Source organism: Elephas maximus, chromosome 9 (assembly GCF_024166365.1).
Source record: "Elephas maximus indicus isolate mEleMax1 chromosome 9, mEleMax1 primary haplotype, whole genome shotgun sequence".
Taxonomy (NCBI): domain Eukaryota; kingdom Metazoa; phylum Chordata; class Mammalia; order Proboscidea; family Elephantidae; genus Elephas; species Elephas maximus.
This window is the reverse complement of record NC_064827.1, coordinates 113,203,244-113,225,011: the sequence shown is the minus strand read 5'-3', so window position 1 is coordinate 113,225,011 and position 21,768 is coordinate 113,203,244. Positions and strand designations below refer to the sequence as shown.

Below are 21,768 nucleotides of genomic sequence, written 5' to 3'. Positions count from 1 at the left end.
TTTTTTTTTTTTATAGTTAGCAATGACCTTTATTAAAGATTTCAGGGAAATCAGTGGGTAGCAAGATACTAGAAAAAACGAGAGAAGTTTGGGGTATATTCCAAGGCTTTGGGAAAACACCCAGAGAAACAATCGTGTTCTCTCAAAAGCATCCCGTGACAGGGTTCCACTGGGCCAACCCAGCGTGCAGCTCCTCTACCTCCTTGTGTTTAGACTGTGTTCATGGCCTCTTCTGTAGTTTATCTGTGTTAACACGTGTGAACCAGGCTTGAATACAATTCTTTTTATGATGCTTTTAAATATGAGCAATGATCAGCTTATGAAGTAACTCTGAACATTTACAGTAAGTGAACTAATACCCACTCATAAGTATACACATGAACAAATAAATGCAAATATGCCTGTTACTCCTTCTGCTCGGGCTTCACGTTTCACCTTCCTGTTACACGTGTAATAAAGTCATTCCTGACTCCCCCCACAACCCACTGCTTTTTGCCGGTTACTTTCACGCGGAATGGGTGTTCTGACTTGAATTACAGTCTAAACTTGGATATTTGATTCTAAAGTCACTGAGAGCAGGAAGTATTCTCCAGATTAAGTGGCATTTCTTTGCTCCTAGTAAAGGTCTACTGAGTAAATGTCTATTGCGCATGTATTGTGATTGTCCACTTGTAGACTAATACCAGATGGACTGCATCTTATTCCTGAGCCCGAGCCCTGATGGCCTACTGCTTAAGGGCTTAGCTGCAAACCAAACGATCAGCAGTTCAAATTCACTAGCTGCTCCTTGGAAACCCTGTGGAGCGATTCCACTCTGTCCCACAGGGCCACTATGAGTCAGAATTGAAGTGGCGGCAATGGGTTTTGGATCAGTTGGTTTATATTGGCAAACTCTTTTAGCATTTGCTGTGAAATGTTGCCTTCGTATATACTGCATTCCAAAGATAAGGATTTTGTTAGAATTACCGGTGATTTCTCCTTATTCCCATTAGTTTTGCCTTGAAATTACCAGTCTGAATTAACTGTTTTAGTGAAAATTTCATCAGTTGGTGTATTTAGCCTGGAAAACTTTCAACTAAAACTTTTGATCTTATCCTTGCTGGTCAACGACACTTTGTTGTTTTTAATCAGTTGCCATGATTTTAATTAAATAATTCTTTCTCTTCAGCCCTACAAGATTCTGTCTGCTCTCCTGATGGACAGAGCACAAACAAGTGGAGCTTTGACTCCATAGCGTTGCCATTTGCAGGGAAATCCAGTTCTTGTAAGAAAAAATTGTAGTCCCTGGTTGATGCAAATGCTTACATGCTTGGCTACTAATCAGAAGGCTGGAGGTTCAAGTCCATCGAGAAGTGTCTCAGAAGAAAGGCCTGGCAATCTACTTCTGAAAGACCACCAAAACCCGTAACCAAACCTTTTGCTGTCGAGTCGATTCTGACTCAAAGCGACCCTATGGTTCAGAGTAGAACTGTTCCATAGAGTTTCCAAGGAGCGTCTGGTGGATTTGAACTGCCGACATTTTTTTTAAATTTTTACCGTACCTCAAGTGAAAGTTTACAAAGCAAGTCAGTTTCTCACACAAAAACTGACATACACTTCGTTACATACTCTCAACTGCTCTCCCCCTAATGAGACGGCGCTCTCTCTCCCTCCACTCCCTCTTTTCATGTCCATTCCGCCGGCTTCTAACCCCCTCTACCCTCTCATCTCCTCTCTAGGCAGGAGATGCTAACACAGTCTCAAGTGCCCACCTGATCCAAGAAGCTCACTCCTCACCAGCATCCCTCTCCATCCTATTATCCAGTCCAATCCATGACTGAAGTGTTGGCTTTGGGAATGGTTCCTGTCCTGGGCCAACAGAAGGCCTAGGGGCCATGACCACTGGGGTCCTTCTAGTCTCAGACCATTAAGTCTGTACTTTTTACGAGAATTTGGGGACTGCCCCACTGATCTCCTGTTCCCTCAGGGGCTCTCTGTTGTGTTCCCTGTCAGGGCAGTCATCAGTTGTAGCTGGGCACCATCTAGTTCTTCTGGTCTCAGGCTGTTGTAGTCTCCAGGTTATGTGGCCCTTTCTGTCTCTTGGGCTAGTAATTACCTTGTGTCCTTGGTGTTCTTCAATCTCCTTTGATTCAGGTGGGTTGAGACCAATGGATGCAACTTAGATGGCTGCTTGCTAGCTTTTAAGACCGCCGACGTCACTCTCCAAAGTGGGATGCAGAATGCTTCCTTAAAAGATTTGATTATGCCAATTGAATTAGATGTCCCCTGACACCATGGTCCGCAAACCCCCGCCCCTGCTATGCTGCCCTTCTAAGGATTCAGTTTATTCAGAAAACTTCTTTGCTCTTGGTTTAGTCCAGTTGTGCTGACCTCATCTGTATTGTGTTGTTTCCCAACACCTAAAGAAGTTCTTATCTACTATCTAATTAGTGAATGCCTCTCTCTCTTCATCCTTCCCTCCCCCCCACCCCTCGCAACTATCAAAGAATATTTTCTTCTCTCTTTAAACTATTTCTTGAGTTCTTATAATAGTGGTCTTATACAATATTTGTCCTTTTGCAACTGACTAATTTCACTCAGCATAATGCCTTCCATATTCCTCCATGTTATGAAATGCTTCACAGATTCATCACTGTTCTTAATCAGTGGGTAGTATTCCAATGTGAGACTATACCATAATTTATTTATTCATTCATCTGTTGATGGACACTTGGTTGCTTCGATTTTTTGCTCTGGGAAACAGAGCTGCAATGAACATGGGTGTGCATATATCTGGTCGTGTAAAGACTCTTATTTCTCAAGGATACACAGTGGGTGGATATTCCAAGGAGTGGGATTTCTCAATCTTATGGTAGTTCTATTGCTATCTTTTTAAGGAAGCATCAAATCAATTACCAAAGTTGTTGTACCATTTTACATTCCCACCAGCAGTGTAGAAGTGTTCCAGTCTCTCCACAACCTCTCCAACATTTATTATTTTGTGTTTTTTGGATTAATGCCAGCCTTGTTGGAGTGAGATGGAATCTTATTGTAGTTTTCATTTACATTTCTGTAATGGCTAATGATCGCGAGCATTTCCTCATGCATCTGTTAGCCGCCTGAATGTCTTCTTTAGTGAAGTGTCTGTTCATATCTTTTGCCCATTCTTTAATTGTGTTGTCTTTTTGCAGTTGAGTTTTTGCAGTATCATGTAGATTTTAGAGACGAGGCGCTAATCGGAAATGTCATACCTGAAAACGTTTTCCCAGTCTGTAGGCAATCTTTTTACTCTTTTGGTGAAGTCTTTGGATGAGCATAGGTATTTGATATTTAGGAGCTCCCAGTTATCTACTTTTTCTTCTGCATTGTAAGTAATGTTTTGTATACTGTTTATACCATGTATTAGGGCTCCTAATGTTGTCCCTATTTTTCTTCCATGATCTTTATCATTTAGATTTTATATTTTGGAGTTTGATCCATTTTGAGCTTATTTTTGTGCATGGTGTGAGGTACAGGTCTTGTTCCTTTTTTGTGGATGGATATCCAGATATGCCAGCACCATTTGTTAAAAAGCCTGTCTTTTCCCAATTTAACTGCTTTGGGGCCTTTGTCAAATATCAGCTGCTCATATGTGGATGGATTTATGTCTGGGTTCTCAATTCTGTCCCATTGGTCTATGTATAATAGGTTCTAATATCAGTTAGAGTGAGGCCTCCCACTTTGTTCTTCTTTTTCAGTAATGCTTTACTTATCTGGGGCCTGTTTCTCTTCCTTATCAAGTTGGTGATTTGTTTCTCCATCTCATTAAAAAATGTTGTTGGAATTTGAATCAGAATTGCATTAAATGTATAGATCACTTTTGGTAGAATAGAGATATTTATAATTAAGTCTTCCTATCCATGAACAAGGTAAGTTTTTCCACTCATGTGGGTCTCTTTATGTTTCTAGTGGAAGTGTTTTTTAGTTTTCTTTGTATAAGTCTTTTACATCTCTGGTAAGATTTAGTCCTAAGTACTTTATCATCTTGGGGGCTACTGTAAATGGTCTTGATTTGGTGATTTCCACTTTGATGTACTTTTTGACGATGTCGAGGAATCCATCTGATTTTTGTATGTTTACCTTGTATCCTGTTACTCTGCTGAACTCTTCTATTTGTTTCAGTAGGCAACACAACACAACACAAGGTCACAGAACAGAACATCCTGATATCAACTCAAATAGGGAAAACACAAAACCAAATAAGATTAATGGGTGTTGAAGATGACATGATCTTATGACTCTTGAGGAGTCATAAGGGTTTTCTGTGTATAAGATTATGTCATCTTCAAATACTTTGACTTCTTCTTTCCCAATCTGAATGCCCTTTATTTCTTTATCTAGCCTAATTGCTCTGGTTAGGACCTCCAGCACAATGTTGAATAAGAGCAGTGATAAAGGGCATACTTCTCAGGTTCCCAATAGTAAGGGGAGTGCTTTGAGGCTCTCTCCATTTAGGGTGATATTGGCTATTCCTTTGTATAAATGCCCTTTATTATGCTGAGGGATTTTTCCTTCTATTCCTGTTCCCCTGAGAATTTTTATCATGAATGGGTGTTGAACTTTGTCAAATACCTTTTCTGCATCAATTGATAAAATCATGTGGTTCTTGTCCTTTGTTTTATTTATATGATGTCTTACCTTAATTGTTTTTCTAATGTTGCACCATCCCTGCATACCTGCTATGAATCCCACTTGGTCAGGATGAATTACCTTTTTGATATCTTGTTGAATTCCATTGGCTAGAATTTTGTTGAGGATTTTTGATTCTAAGTTCATGAGGGATGTTGTTGTTGTTAGGTGCCGTCAAGTTGGTTCCGATTCATGGTGACCCTATGCACAACAGAACGAAACACTGCCCGGTCCTGAACTATCCTTACAATCGTTGTCATGGTTGAGCTCATTGTTGCTGCTACCGTGTCAATCCATCTTATTGAGATCTTCCTCTTGTCCGCTGACCCTGTATTCTGCCAAGCATGATGTCCTTCTCCAGGGACTGATCCCTAATGACATGTCCATATGTTTTCTTCGTATATTGTGCATTCCTCATTTTCATAGTAGTTGAATTTATTTCTGCTGAGTCGTTATGTTTTTCTTGGTTTTTATTTTGAAATATGGAATGGTTAGACTTCTTTGTGGTTATCTTAATATTTACCCCTATTTTTCTAAGTAAGAACCTAACTTGTATCGTCCTATATCACCTTGTTTTCCTCTCCATATGGAAGATCTATGCCTCCTGTATTTAGTCCCTCTTTTGTGATTTTTGTAATCTTTTACATAATGACTTCAATGATTCCCTGTTTTGAGCATTTTTTTCTTTTTTAAATTAATCTTATTTGGTTTTGTGTTTTCCCTATTTGAGTTGATATCAGGATGTTCTGTTCTGTGACCTTGTGTTGTGTTGGTATCTGATATTATTGATTTTCTGACCAAAGAATTTCCTTTAGTAATTCTTTTTTTTTTTTAAAGGAATTTTCCATCTGACTTTATTTTCAAATACACTTTCTTTTTAAAAAAACCAATACACTTTCTGCAGAGATGACAAATATCAGTATTAGGAAATCCAATTATACAAAAAATAGTACCTCTAGTCTGGGGTAGATATATTTATTTTTGGTAACATACGTTAAGTGGCACTAATTACACAGTAACTATAAGGTAACTAACATGACCACAGAAGTGTAACTTTGCCACAGCTGCGTGGACTTGGGCCTTTCCGACTGAGCACATTTTCAAAAAACTGGATGCCCACTTCAGAGCTATGCTAGTGAGACCCATTTAGGAGGAGTGTCCTGAAGTGGAGACTCACCAGAATATCTTGCAGCTGACAGGTAATAGGCAGGACATGTTAGTTAGAAAGTAGTTAGAGCCTAATTCACAAAAGTTACCAACTTTTTTTCTTTCTAGAAAGAAGCAAGAAGTTAAGAAATTCCTTGAATTAGTGCCTGGTGTGTCAGGTGGGAGTGCAGAGGAGGGCTGTTAGAGCAGTGTCAGAGGGGCCCTGGTGGGCCAGAGGGGTTGGACATCATTAATAATCATGGTTGGCTTCTAAATACTGGTAGCAAGATGACTTCTGATTTGTAATCTTAGGTAAACTATAGATAAATGAAAAAGGCAAGTAATCATACACTAAGATTAATAAACTGCACTTCAAAATTAACCGCATGAGGGCTGTGCTTGCAGCGAGCTTTCACAAGACAAGGCACCCAGATTTTTTCTTCCCACGTCTGGCTTGCATAGCCGCTCTCATGGCCATTTCAAAAACCTCCCTCACTCCCTCTTTGGTATTTGCTGAACACTCCATGTACACAAAAGCACCAATCCTGTTTGCCATATCCCTGCCTTCTTCAGGTTATACTGGCTCCTGATTCATCTTGGCTAGCTCCCACCTTGTGTGCTCATCATTCCGCAGATCCTTCTTGTTCCCAACCAGGAGGATGGGCACATTGGGACAGAAATGCTTGACTTCTGGGGTCCATTTTTCTGGGATGTTTTCTAAACTATCAGGGCTGTTGATGGAGAAACACATCGATATAACATCAGTGTCCAGGTAGGAGAGGGGCCTCAGACGATCATAGTCTTCTTGCCCAGCTGTGTCCCACAAAGCCAACTCTACCTGCTTTCCATCCACTTCAATATCTGCCACATAGTTCTCAAACACTGTGGGCACATACACCTCGGGGAACTGATCCTTGCTGAAGACTCTGAGCAAGTAGGTCTTGCCACAAGGTCCATCACCAACAATCACCAATTTCTTCACGATGGCAGCCATCACTTACAAATGTGCTGCAAGATGCCCAGCGAGTGTGGCAGAAGTTCTGCAAAGTACCTTGAACTTCTCAGATGAAAGGCACTTTGGTGGCGACTCCGAGTCCGGCCTCTTTGTGAGGAGGACTCCGCTCCATGAGTCACGAGCTCAGAGGCACTGGCTGGTCGCTGAGGAGGCGGTGGCTGACTAACGAGAGAGCTGCGGAAGGACGGCAGGTGGCAGGCGGGGAGCTCGAGCGAGCGAGGGCGGGCAGTGGTGGGAGGGCAGGGAGTGATGCCTCCTTTAGTAATTCTTGTAGCTTTGGTTTGGTTTTCGTATATTCTCTAAGCTTGTGTTTATCTGTAAATGTTTTAATTTCACCTTCATATTTGAGAGAAAGTTTTGCTGGATATATGATTCTTGGCTGGCAGTTTTTCTCCTTTAGTGCTCTATATATGTCATCCCATTGCCTTCTTGCCTGCATGGTTTCTGCTGAGTAGTCTGAACTTCTTGATTCTCCTTGGTAGGTGACTTTTCTTTTATCCCTGTCTGCTTTTAAAAATTTCTCTTTATTTTTGGTTTTGGCAAGTCTGATGATAATATGCCTTGGTGATTTTCTTTTTGGATCAACTTTGTATGGGGTTCGATGAGCATCTTGGATAGATATCCTTTTGTCTTTCACGATGCCAGGGAAGTTTTCTGCCAACAGATCTTCAACTGTTCTTTCTGTATTTTCTGTTATCCCTCCCTGTTGTGGAACTCCAGTCACATGCAAGTTATTCTTCTTGATAGAGTCCCACATGATTCTTAGGGTTTCTTCATTTTTTTCATTTCTTTTATGTGATTTTCTTCGACTATATTGGTGTCAATTGCCTTATCTTCCATCTCCCCCACTCTGCATTCCGATTCCTCGCTTCTGCTTCTCTGACTTCCTATTGAGTTGTCTAATTCTGTAATTTTACTGTTAATCTTTTGGACTTCTAATGCTGTATCTCTATGGATTCTTGTAGCTTATTAGCTTTTCCACTATGTTCTTGAATAATCGTTTTGATTTCTTCAACTGCTTTATCAATGTGTTCCTTGGCTTTTTCTATAGATTGCCTTATTTCATTTCTGAGGTCATCTCTGATGTCTTGAAGCATTCTGTATATTAGTTTTTTATATTCTGCATCTGGCAATTCCAGGATTGTATCTTCATTTGGGGAAGATTTTGATTCTTTAATCTGGGGATTTGTAGAGGCAATCATGGTCTGCTTTATGTGATTTGATATCGACTGCTGTCTCCAAGCCATCTAGAAGATATTATAACGATTTATTTTATATTTGCTCACTGAGTCTTATCTTCTTGTTTTGTTTCAATATACCCAGATTGTGCTGTCTTGATCGTTGTAGCCTTTGAATCATTTATGTCCTATTACCAGCTGGTTTGAGCTGTTACCAGATATATAAGCCTAAGAGTCCATTCACTATTCTTGAATAGAATCAGCTTAAGTGTTCTGATTTTGGGTCACCAAGTGTGTGGTGTAGACTGTCACCTATTAACTTAGAGGAATAGTGGTGATAGTTGTGTGCACCAGATTCTAGTAGCGGCAGGGGGCACGCTCCAAGGAGGGCAGGATGCTGACAGCATTCCCCCATGTGCCAGTGAGGTAGGAGTGTCTCTATTCCTAGAGCATTTTGGTGGGTGGGCTCTGCAGCTGTACCTTAGGTACCCAATGCTTGTAACTCTAAAGATTGGTAGGCTTCACTATTCTCAGACCCCTTTAGGAGGTGGCTAGGTGGTTTGGGTGGAGCTTCAACCCTCAGTTCCCCACTGTGGATCAGTGAGGGCTCTGTTTAATAGGTAGAGAGGCATCAGACCTTGAAAATTTGTCTTTCCACTTCTCTGCTGCAACAATTACAGTCAGATTTCTGTCAGAATTGCCTTTGCATTGTAATAGCCACCTTGTTCCCTGTAGGGATGAAAGCCAAGGACTGTGGATCTCATATTCTTGGCTGGACCTGGTTCGGTATTTTTATTCCAGTTTAGGGAAATCAGGGAAGAATTTTTTCCCCCTGGTTGTCAGTTGCGGCTTCTCTCAGGCCAGGGGAAAGGCTTAGGGAAAAGAAAAAAAACCCTCAGAGCACTTCACTCTCTGGCCCAGGAAATTCCAATGTTAATGAAGCCAGCTGGGGCAGGGAGGGGAGGGATCAGATAGATAGGAGACAGTAGCCATGGGAAATATAGACAAAGTTACTTATCTTGCTTGGTGATGACTGTTTTATCTGAGATTCCAGAGGGGCCTGTAGCGTGTGTGCGCTGGCTGGGTCGAGTTTGCCCCCCGAGGGTCAGGCCTGTGTCCCGTGCTTGCACCATCTCAGGAAGCTGTGCTCAGCTCCTCTGCGCTTAGTCCAAAGCCCAGCGTCAAGATTTTCTGACTGGAACAGTGGCTCCAGGCTCCAAAAACAATCGCTGCTTCTCCGTGGTTGCTAGTTCTCTTGTCAGCAGCGTCCATGTGCAGCCTGCACTGGCTGAGCCTCTACCAAGGTTACTCCAGAGGTTTAGGGGTTAGGGCTGTGTCCCATGCTTGCCCCATCTCAATAAGCTGCAATCATCCCCACCACTCTGGTACCAGGGAACCATGAGGGCTCAAGGCTATGGCGCAGGACGCCGGTTCCAGAAACGGCCGCTGCTTCAGGGCACGGTTTTCGCTCCCCTGTCACTCAGGTCAACTCTTCAGTTCTGTGTTTGATGATCCGGCTTTGTACATTGTCATGTATATGATCAATTCACTTGTTTTTCCAAGTCTTTGTTGCAAGAGGGATGCACGGTAGTTCTACCAAGTCAGCCATCTTGGCCCCGCCTTCTCCTTTTCTAATATTTTTTATTTGCTTTCTTCTGGTGGCTGAGGATTTCTTTTGTTGCTCTCTTTCTATTTGTTCAAGTTGTAGGGATAATTCTTTGATTTTGGCCCTTTCTTCTTTTTGGACATGTGCATTTATTGATATGAATAAATGAGCACTGCTTTCGCTGTGTCCCAAAGATTCTGATAAGAAGTGTTTTCATTCTCATTGTATTCTATGAATTTCTTTATTCCATCCTTAATGTCTTCTATAACCCAGTCCTTTTTGAGCAGAGTATTGTTCAGTTTCCAAGTGTTTGATTTCTTTTCCCTGCTTTTTCTGTTATCGATTTCTATTTTTATGGCCTTATGGTTAGAGAAGATGCTTTGTAATATTTCAATGTTTTGGATTCTTCTAAGGCTTGCTTTATGACCTAATATGTGGTCTATTCTAGAGAATGTTCCATGTGCACTAGAAATAAAGTATAAATGGCTGCTGTTGGGTGGCATTTTGATCTTCCATGTCTTTATTAAGCTTCTTTCTGGATATCCTGTCCTTCACCGAAACTGGTGTGTCGAAGTCTCCGACTATTACTGTGGAGCTGTCTGTCTCACAGTTCAATGCTGTTAGAATTTGTTTTATGTATCTTGCAGCCCTCTCTTTGAGTGCATAAATATTTAATATGGTTATATCTTCTTTGTATATTGTCCCTTTAATGATTATATAGTGTCCTTCCCTTTCTTTGATGATGGATTTAACTTTATAGTCTCTTTCGTCAGAAATTAATATTGCCTCTCTCGCTCTTCTTTGACTGTTGTTTGCTTGATATATTTTTTTCTATACTTTGCGTTTTAGTTTGTGTCTCTAAGTCTAAGGTGTGTCTCTTGTAGGCAGCATATAGACGGATCATGTTTTTTAATCCATTCTGCCGCTCTTTATTGGTGCATTTAGCCCATTTACATTCAGCGTAATTATGGAATTTTTTAAGAATTGAGTGGTATCGTTTTGATGTGTTTTTTTGTGTATTGTTGACAGTTTGTTTTTCCCACTTAATTTTATGTGCTGAGTAGATTATCTTTATATATTCTCCTTTCCTCATATTTGTTGTTGTTCATTTTGTTTCCGCTGGGTCTCTATTTTTTCTTGCATTTTATTTTGAAGTTGTAGGATAATTTGTCTACTTTGTGCTTGCCTTACTATTTACTCCTATTTTTCTAAATGTTAAAAAAAAAATGTTAACTTACCTTTTATTTCTTGTATCACCTTTTCTTCCATTCCATATGGAAGATATATGACTACATTTCTTTGTCCCTCTTTATTGTTTTAATGTAGTCTTCTTTTACATAATAACATTGGTGTTTCCCTGTTTTGAGTGTTTTTATAATCTTGATTTATTTTTGTGGTTTCCCTGTCTGGGTCGACTTCTGATTGCTCTGCCCAGTGTTCTAGTCTTGGGTTGATACCTGATATTCTTCCTTTTCTAATCAAAGAACTCCCTGTAGTATTTCTTGTAGTTTTGGTTGGGTTTTTATGAAATCCCAAAACTTCTGTTTATCTGGAACTGTCCTAGTTTCACCTTCATGTTTGAGAGACAGTTTGGTGGATATATGATTATTGGCTGGCAATTTTTTTCCTTCATTTTTTTATATAAGTCATCCCACTGCCTTCTTGCCTGCATGGTTTCTGCCGAGTAGTCAGAGTTTATTCTTATTGGCTCTCCTTTGTAGGTGACTTTGCGTTTATCCCTAGCTGCTCTTAAAATTCTCTCTCTATCTTTGGTTTTTGCAAGTTACATTATACAATGTCTTGGTGACTTTTCTTTTAAAATCTACCTTATGTGGAGTTCAATCAGCATCTTGGATAGATACCTTCTTATCTTTCACGCTATCAGGGAAGTTTTCTGCCCACAAATCTTCAACAATTCTTTCTGTATTTTCTGTTATCCCTCCCTGTCCTGGCACTCCAATCACTTCTAGGTTATCGCTCTTGATAGGGTCCCACATGATTCTTAAAGTTTCTTCATTTTTTAAAAAATTCTTTTATCTGATTTTTCTTCAAATATGTTGGTGCCAAGTTCTTTATCTTCAAGATCAGAAATTCTGCCTTCCGCTTGCTCAATTCTGCTCCTCTGACTTTGTATTGAGTTGTCTACTTGTGTAGTTTTATTGTTAATCTTCTGAATTTCTGATTGCTGTCTGTCTATGTATTTTTCCAGCTTATTAAATTTTTCATTATGTTCCTGAATCATCTTTTTAATTTCTTTAACTACTTCCTCTGTGTGTCCCTTGGCTTGTTCTGCATACTGCCTGGTTTCCTTCCTGATGTCTTGTAGGGTTCTGTGTATTAATCTTTTGCATTCTGCCTCTGTTAATTCCAGGAAGGCACTTTCTTCTAAAAGATCCCTTGATTCTTTGTTTTGAGAGCCTGTTGAGGTGACCATGGTCTGTTTCTTTATGTGACTTGATATTGACTGTTGTCTCTGAGCCATCTGTAAGTTATTGTATTAGTTTATTTTATGTTTGTCTATTGTGTCATTGCGTCTTGCTTTGTTTTGTTTTGATATGCCCAAATGGGTTGCTTGAGTGAGCTAGCTTGACTGTTTTTGTCTTTGGAACTCTGATGTCCTGCCCCCAGATGGCTAGAGCTGTTATCAGGTATATCAGTCTAGGAGTCCATTCACTTTTATTGTATGAATGCAACTCAGGTGTCCAGGTAGATGATCATCAAGTGCGTGGTACAGACACAGTTCTACAGTCTTTGAGGGGCAGGGGTGATGGGTGTCGGCATCGGTATCTGGTTACAGCAGGAGTTCATGCTCTGAACAAAGCAGGGGGCTGAGAATTATCCCCCAAGTGTGTCTGAGGAAAGCGTGTCCCTGTTCCCTATAGCATACAGGTAGGTGAGTTCTGCAGATGGACAATGGGCACCCAATGTTTTTGGTTGTAATAACGGAGAGGTACGAGTTATCCTTGGACCCTTGTCGTGGGTGGCTGGGTGACGTGAGTGGAGCCACCCGTCCTTAAGCCCCTGGTGTGGGTAGGTGAGGACCTTGTTTGATAGGCAAAGCAATGTCAAACATCAATTACCGCCCCCCCACCGCCACTGCACAGCTGAAATCGTTGTAGTCTGCCAAGAAGAGCCTATTCTCCTGAAATAGGCCCATATAGGTCCATTCACAGGGGAAAGGTACTCAAAGTCCGTGGACTGTTTATGCTTGGAGAGGAGCCGCTTCTGTCCTGAGTTAACCCGGTTAGTGGAGCTGGTAAATTATCTTTCCCCCAGTTGCAAATTTATTCCTTTTCCAAGGCCAGGAAATTGGCTCTAGGTGCTGAACAGGGCTTATCTCAGGCCCAGGGAAATCAGCCACTGAAGCCAGCTTGGTGGGTGTGGATGGTAAAACATATGCAAGTACTTTGCTTTTGCTTAGAGTGCTGTTCTCTGGTTCCGGAGGTGTGTGTAGGCCGTGTGGCTGGCTGCTTCTCCATGGGGAAACTGCAGCTGAAAGCTTGTACCAGCCCAGGGCAGCCACTCCCAGGAATGGTGCCTGAGGGCTCCTGGTAATTCAGGTTTGGTAACTCCTGTGTGCTTCTGAACCGTCTCTTCCTCCACCTACCCCTCAGTTCATTTTCTAACCTTGACTTTGATGTTTGGGCTGCTAGCTTGTCATAAATATACTCATTTCAATTTTGGGGGGGGATCTTTGTTGTAAGAGGGTTTGCCAGAACTGCCACAACCATCTGTCTATTCTACCATCTTGACCTTCCCCCCCAAGTTTCTTTTTTGTGTCTGTCATTTCCTACATTCTCTTTGGCTGTAGCTAAGTAGAGACCAATAGTTGTATCTTAGAAAGCCATTATCAAGTTTTTAAAACCCCAGATACTACTCAGCAAACTCGGACGTGAAGTATAACTTTAGGAACTCTGTTATGCCCGTGTACCCAGATGTTCTACTAGACTCTGGTCCTGATACTTCAAATCCGGAAAACCAATCCCATGAGGTGTTTGATTATGTATAAGAAATGTTCATAAGACTGCCCTGTATATGATTTATTATATATATATGACTATGTGTGCATACATTCCCGTAGATGTATATGCATAAATATATTCACGTATATATACACTTATGTGTACTTATACATATAAATGCCTACCTGAATACATATATAATATCTGTTATGTAAACCCAGTGCCGTCAAGTCGATTCCGACTCATAGCAACCCTATAGGACAGAGCAGAACTGCCCAGTCAATACCAACATGCAAATCAATACCAACATGAGATACCATTTCACTCCCACTGTGATGGCTACAAGAAAAAAGTCAAAAACAAAAAAAACGGGAAAATAACAAGTGTTGGAGAGGATTTGGAAAAATTGGATCCCTCACCCGCTGCTGGTGAAAATTCAAAATGATATAGCCATTTTCAAAACAGTCTGGTGGTTCCTCAAAAAACTGCTGGCAGAGCTGCCATATAACCCAGAAATTCTATTCCAGGTATTTGCCATAGGGATCTGATAGAAGTGACGGGAACAGACATATGCACACCTATTTTCACCGCAGCATTATTCACAATAGCAAAAAGATGGAAACAACTTAACTGCCCATCAATGGATGAATGGATAAGTAAAATGTGGTACATACATACAATGAAATACTCCTCAGCAATACAGAAATATGAGTTTCCTAAACTCCTTGGAACATGGTAGAACCTGGAGGACATTATCTTGAGCGAAATAAGTCTGTCACGATAAAAGAAATATTCTATATTATCACATTTATGAAATGTTATGAACTAATAAAAATATGCAGAAAATAATGTGTTTACCAGAGTTGGGGTGGAGTGAAACAGAAATTCACTCTCTAGAGATTACACACCAGTTACTCTTGGTGATGGGAAAGGTAACACCAAATGAGAGTGAAGTGCACACAGCTTGACATTGGCAAACCATGTGAGTAAAATGTACACAAGGAAAAAGAATTTGTTGGTAATAGCATGTAACGTATAATTTTAAAACACAAGCAAAAACGACCAAAAATATATATGCGGGTATATATATATAATAGATTGGAAACCCTGGTGGTGTAGTGGTTAAGTGCAATGGGTGCTAACCAAAGGGTCGCCTAATAACGTTGAGCATCTCTTCACGTGTCTGTTGGCCATGTGAATATTCTCATTGGTAAAATGTCTGTTCATGTTCTTTGCCACTTCTTAATGTGATTGTCTTTTGGTTATGAAGTTGTAGAAGTTTTATATATTTTAGATATTAGACTCTAATCACTTATGTAATTGCCAAAGAATTTTTCCCAGTCCGTAGGCTGTGTCTTCCCTATTTTTATTGAGTGTTTTGATGAGCATAAATATTTAACTCTTATGAGGTCCGAGTTATCTATTTTGTTTTCTGATGCTTGTGCATTCATTATGGTGTTTGATTATCTATCATTTGAAAACCAATCATGTCCAAAAGGTTTGCTTCTCTATTTTTTTCATAGAACTGCGTGATTCTAAATTTAAATTTAGCTCCTTGATCCGTATTGATTCAGTTTTTGTGTATAGTGTGGGGTATGGATCTTGTTTCATTTTTCTGTTTGTGGAAACCCAATTTAGCCTGCACCGTTTATTGAAGAGACTATTCTTTTGCCAATGAATGGATTTGGCTCCCTTATTGAAAACCAATTGACCATAGATGTTTGGATTTATTGCTGGATTTTCAATTCTGTTCCTTTGGCCTGTGTGTCTATGTTTAAACAAGTACTAGGCTGTTTTGATTTACTGTAGCTGTGTAATCTGTTTTGAAGTATGAGGCCTGCTAATTTGTTATTTTTCAAATTGCTTTGACTATTTCAGTTCTCTCATCTTCCCATAGAAAAAGGAGGATTCTTTTTCCATTTTTGTAATGAATACTATAGGAATTTTGATTAGGATTGTGTTCTATCTGTAGGTCACTTTGTGTATTATTGACATCTTGACTATATTAAGTCTTCCAATCCATGAGCACAGAATTTCTTTCCATCTATTTAGGTCTTCTTTAAGATCTTTCAGCAGTGTTTTATACTTTTCATTGTATAAATAAGGCTTTTGTATCAATGGGTACATTTATTCCTATATGTTTTATTTTCTTAAACGGTATTGTAAAACAACTTGTTTTCCTTCCATAAATATTTATTTTGGAATAAAAATTTCATAAATTTTTATTTGATTTCATAAATTCTAAGGGTGCAGCTTAAGCCATTCCACCTGGGTGGAGCAAGAACCTAGGGAAAGCAAGAAGCTCCTTTCTGTGACCTGGTTCTCAACTGTCCTGTTCAAGGGAACAAGTAAATTTCGGGCAAAACATTGGTGCCTCAACATTTCTTGTGAAATGTCTATATATTAAATAAATGCATCAAGAAAAACTGTATGACAGTAAATATAGTAGGGAAAACTTTTGGAATGGCATCAGGAGAAAGTATGTCTTACAGCATTTCCACATCTAAAATTCTTTGGTTGTGCAGTTCTGTAATGGAACTTTCAAAGTGAATAGGAAAAAGAAACAGTATTTTTTGAAAGCCTATTCAGAAGAAGAAATGAATGTGGTGGGGAGAAATTTCAATAACGCCTCTTTATACTGACAAGTGTGTCAAGTCATTATCTATTACATTCTGAATAAAGGTAATTTTGGACAGGTCTTCAGGATTTGAAAAGCACTCTCGTTTAAGCACAGAAAAATCTGTCAAGGAAAATTCGGTCAAGTTCCAACCTCGGAGCTCGCTTCTCTTAGGTCTTCCTTGTTAACATAAGAAACATGTCAACCAACCTTCATGTTGAAATGGCACTCATTAGTCCAGGAAGTGAGTGATTTTGCTGAATTGACTAAAAACCAACCGTTTATTTGTAGTGTCCTGTCATGAAATCATGCTTGACTTGCAAGCATGATAGGTTGAGGATGCAAGAGATTGGCCAAGATCAGCAAAACCATCCTTCTAATGATCTGTGTGTGTATAAAATTTCCAGTCACGAGTATTACATGTTTGATTGAGATCGTTAACTTGTGTGCCACTTCTCCATTTGTATCTGGGACAATTTACATTATTTCTAATTCTGCAGAAAGTTAGTGTGGGTGTGTAATCCTTTGCTAGTGCACATCTGCGTGTGCATTTGAGGCTGTAAGGTGCTGTATGTGTGTTTCCATCCTGGAGGAGTGGAGGGAGTGTCAGTGGGTGCTTTAGGAATGTGAGGTACGTGTGTATATTAATAGGCCGTGGTGGGGGTCAGTGTGTGTACTTGAGGAGATGAGAAAGTTTTGTATTTTTATTATGACTTAAAACATATTTTATTACAAAATAACCCCTCAGAATATTTTTGTTCCCTTGCAGATATAAACATGTAGGCACTCTGTTTATTCCAGAGCATGGGAAACATCGTTCTATAACCAGTTTTCTGGATTAAGAACAAACACTGCCAATCTTTTCCATGTCAGTAAATGCAGGTCTCTTCACATAGGTTTTCAGTGCACTTTCTTTTTGGCTTAAATCAGCAAAAACTTATTTTGCTTTTTATTTGAAAAACAAATTAGTGAGCTTTAAGTGAAAATTCACAATCAAGTCAGTTTCCATACAAAAACTTATACACTTTGCTTTGTTACCCAAGTTACCCTCCCTATAATGTGGCAGCACACTCCTCCCCTCCACTGTGCTTTTCCCGTGTCCACTGATCCAGCTCCTGTCCCTCTCTGCCCTCTCATCTCACCTCCGAACACGAGCCAGCCACTTAGTCTCAAGTATCTACTTGAGCTAAGATGCACACTCCTCACCAGTACCATCTTATGTCTTATACAGCAGTCTAACCTTTGGCTGAAGAGTTGGCTTAGGGAATGGTTTTAGTTTTAGGCTAGCAGAGTGTCTGGGGGCCATGTCTTCTGGGGTTCCTCCAGTCTCAGACCATTAAGTCTGATCTATTTACTAGAATTTGAGTTCTACACCCCACTTTTCTACTGCTCCATTAGGGACTTATGTTCCTTGTTAGGGTGGTCACTGGTGGTAGCCAGGCACCATTTAGTTCTCCTGGTCTCAGACTGATGAAGTCTCTGGTTTACGTGGCCCTTTCTGTGTTTTGGACTTATATTTTCCTTGTGCTTTAGTGTTCTTTATTCTCCTTTGTTCTAAGTTGGTTGGGACCAATTGATGCATATTAGGTGGCCTATTTTTTTTTTATTGCTAGCTTTAAAGACCCCAGAGGCTACTCACCAAAGTGGGATGCAGAACATTTTTTTAATAAACTTCATTATGCCAAATGACTTAGATGTCCCCAGAAACCATGGTTCCCAGACCCCTCCTCCTGATTCTTTATCCCTTGAAGTGTTTGGTTGTATTCAGGAAACTCCTTCGTTTTTGGTTTAGTCCAGTTGTGCTGACTTCCCCTGTATTGTGTGTTGCCCTTCCCTTCGCCTAAAATAATTCTTGTCTACCATCTAGTTAGTGAATACCCCTCTTCCTCCCTCTGCCCTCATAACCAGCAAAGAATGTTTTCTTCTGTGTGTAAACCTTTTCTTCACTTCTTATAATAGTGGTCTCATACAACATTTGTCCTTTTGTGACTGACTAATTTCACTCAGCATAATGCCTTCCAGATTCCTCCATGTTACGAAATGTTTCACGGATTCATCAGTGTTCTTTATTGATGAGTAATATTACATTGTGTACATATACCATAATCTATTTATCCATTCAGCTGTTGATGGACACTTTGGTTGCTTTCAACTTTTTGCTATTGTAAATAGTGCTGCAATGAACATGGGTGTGCTTATATGTGTTTGTGTAAAGTCTCTTTTTTCTCTAGGATATATTCCAAGTAGCGAGATTGCTGAATCATGTGGTAGTTCTATTTCTAGTTTTTTAAGGAAGAGCCAAATAAATTTCCAAAGTGGTTAAACAATTTTACATTCCCACCAGCAGTGTATAAGTGTTCCAGTCTCTCCATAACCTCACCAACATTTATTATTTTGTGTTTTTTGTATTAACGCCAGCCTTGTTGCAGTGAGATCGAATCTCATGGTAGTTTTCATTTCCATTTCTCTAATGGCTAATGATGGTGAGCGTTTCCTCATGCCTCTGTTAGCCACCAGAATGTCTTCTTTAGTGAAGTGTCTGTTCATATCCTTTGCCCATTTTTTAATTGGGTTATTTCTCTTTTTGCAGTTGAGTTTTTGCAATATCGTGAATTTTTGTAGTCTGTGTAGGTAGTCTTTTTACTCTTTTGGTGAAATCTTTGGATAGGCATAGGTGTTTGATTTTTAGGAGCTCCCAGTTATCTAGTTTCTCTTCCGCATTGTTTGTAATGTTTTTTATACTGTTTGTGCCACGTATGAGAGTTCCTAGCGCTGTCCCTATTTTCTCTTCCGTGATCTTTATCGTTTAGATTTTATATTTAGGTAGTCTTTGATCCCCTTTCAGTTAGTTTTGTGCATGGTGTGAGATATGGCTCTTGTTTATTTTTTTTGCAAATGGATATCCAGATATGCCAGCACCACTTGTTAAAAAGACTATCTTTCCCCCATTTAACTGACTTTGGGTCTTTTTCAAATATCAGCTGCCCGTATGTAGATAGATTTATGTCTGGATTCTCAATTCTGTTCCATTTCTTTATGTATCTGTTGTTGTACCAGTATCAGGCTGTTTTACCTACTGTGGCAGCATAATGGTTTCTAAAGTCAGATACAGTGAGGCCTCCAGCTTTTTTGTTTTTTTTCTCAGTAATTCTTTACTTATCCTGAGATTATTTCCCTCCATATGAAGTTGATGATTTGTTTCTCTATCTCATCAAAAAGTGTCAATGGAATTTGGATGGGTATTTCATTGAATTATAGATGGCTTTTTTTTTATTATTATTATTATTATTGGTAAAATAGACATTTTTACAATGTTGCACCTTCCTATCCATGAGCAAGGTATCTTTTTCCACTTATGTAGGTCTCTTTTGGTTTCATGCGGTTGTGTCTTGTAGTTTTTCTTGTATAAGTCTTTTACATCTCTGATAAGATTTATTCCTAAGTATTTTATCTTCTTGGGGGCTAATGTAAATTGTATTGATTTGCTGATTTCCTCTTTGATGTTCTTTTTGTTGGTGTAGTGGAATCCAACTGATTTTTCTATGTTTATCTTGTATCCTGAAACTCTGCTGAACTATTAGTTTAGTAGTTTTTTTTGAGAATTCTTTAGGGTTTTTTGTGTATATGATCACGTCATTTGCAAAGAGAGATACTTTTACTTCTTCCTTATCAATCTGGATGTCCTTTATTTCTTTATGTAGCCGAATTGCTCTGGCTAGGACCTCCAGCAGAATGTTGAATGAGAGTGGTAATAAAGGGCATCCTTGCCTGGTTCCCAATCTCAAGGGGAATGCTTTCGGTTTAGGATGATGTTGTTGTTGGCTGTGTTTAAATGGCCTTTATTATGTTGGGGAATTTTCCTTCTATTGCTATTTTCCTGAGAGTTTTTTTTATCATGAATGGGTGTTGAACTTTGTCAAATGCCTTTTCTTCATCGGTTGATAAGGTCATGTGGTTCTTCTTGTCTTTTGTTTTAGTTATATGATGGATTACATTGATTCTTATTCTAATGTTGAACCATCCCTGCATACCTGGTTTGAATTCCACTTGGTCGTGGTGAATTTTTTTTTTGATACGTTGTTGAACTATATTGGCTAGAATTTTGTTGAGGATTTTTGGATCTAAGTTCATGAGGGATATAGGTCTGTAATTTTTTTTTTTTTTTTTTTTTTTTGTGTCTTTACCTGGTTTTGGTATCAGGGAAATGCTGGCTTCATAAAATGAGTTTGGGGGTATTCCGTCCTTTTCTGTGCTCTGAAATACCTTTAGTAGTAGTGGTGTAATTCTCTGAAAGTTTGGTAGAGCACTGCAGTGAAGCCATCCATGCCAGGTTTTTTTTGTTGTTGTTGTTGTCAGGAGTTTTTTGATTACCTTTTCAGTCTCTTCGTCTGTTATGGATCTATTTAGTTGTTCTACCTCTGTTTGTGTTAGTTTAGATAGGTAGTGTTTTTCTAGGAATTCATCCATTTGTTCTAGGTTTTTGAAATTTGTTAGAATACAATTTCTCATAGTAATCTCATATGACTCTCTTAATTTCAGTTTGGTCTGTTGTAATATGGCCTATCTCATTTGTTATGTGGGTTATTTGCTTCCTCTCCTGTTTTTCTTTTGTCAGTTTGACAATGGTTTATCAATTTTGGTAATTTTTTCAAAGAACCAGCTTTTGGTCTTGTTACTTCTTTCAATTGTTTTTCTGTTTTCTATTTCCTTTAGTTCCGCTCTAATTTTTATTATTTCCTTTCTTCTAGCGCTTGAAGGTTTCTTTTGTTGCCCTCTTTCTATTTGTTCAAGTTGTAGGGATAATTCTTTGATTTTGGCCCTTTCTTCCTTTTGTATGTGTGCATTTATTGATATCAATTGACCTCTGACCACTGCTTTCGCTGTGTTCCAAAGGTTCTGATAGGAAGCGTTTTCATTCTCATTGTATTCTATGAATTTCTTTATTCTTCCGTAATTTCTTCTATAATCCCAATCTTTCTTGAGCAGGGTATTGTTCAGTTTCCTAGTGTTTGACTTCTTTTCCCTGCTTTTTCTGTTATCGATTTCTACTTTTATGGCCTTATGTTCAGAGAAGATGCTTTGTAATATTTTGATGTTTTGGATTCTGCTAAGGCTTGCTTTATGACCTAATGTGTGGTCTATTCTAAAGGATGTTCCATGTGCACTAGAAAAGAAAGTATACTTGGCTGCTGTTGGGTGGAGTGTTCTATATATGTCCGTAAGGTCGAGTTGGTTGCTTGCGGCATTTAGATCTTCCATGTCTTTATTGAGCTTCTTTGTGGATATCCTGTCCTTCAGTGAAGGTGGTGTGTTGAAGTTTCCTGCTTTAATTGTGGAGCTGTGTGTCTCAGTTTTCAGTGCTATTAGAGTTTGTTTCACGTATCTTGCAGCCCTCTCATTGGGTGCATAAATATTTAATATGGTTATATCCTCCTGGTATATTGTCCCTTTAATCACTATATGCTGTCCTTCCTTATCTTTTGTGGTGGATTTAACTTCGAAGTCTTTTTTTTTTATTGTATTATATATCCAATTTATATAAGTTACTTTTTCTTATTTTTTTTATAATTTTTATTGTGCTTTAAGTGAAAGTTTAC

General features: G+C 39.2%; 1 protein-coding gene, 1 long non-coding RNA gene and 1 pseudogene across 2 annotated transcripts in view; 1 reads left to right on the top strand and 2 right to left on the bottom strand.

The window, feature by feature from the left end:
• The window catches only part of LOC126083168 (transforming protein RhoA-like), a 512,020-nt pseudogene extending 505,112 nt beyond the window's left edge, over positions 1–6,908 (bottom strand).
• Positions 1–21,768, top strand: part of LOC126083175 (uncharacterized) — a 49,821-nt gene that overhangs the window by 16,822 nt on the left and 11,231 nt on the right. The gene's annotated exons all lie outside the window — the stretch shown is intronic.
• On the bottom strand, positions 5,767–6,787 carry LOC126083170 (transforming protein RhoA-like). The gene has a single exon (XM_049896579.1). The coding sequence runs from the start codon at positions 6,785–6,787 to the stop codon at positions 6,368–6,370; it is 420 nt and encodes a 139-aa protein (XP_049752536.1). The 3' UTR covers positions 5,767–6,367.

Bases quoted from the DNA above. Each gene is read 5' to 3' on its own strand.
- LOC126083170 (XM_049896579.1), bottom strand. From the start codon at position 6,787: ATGGCTGCCATCGTGAAGAAATTGGTGATTGTTGGTGATGGACCTTGT.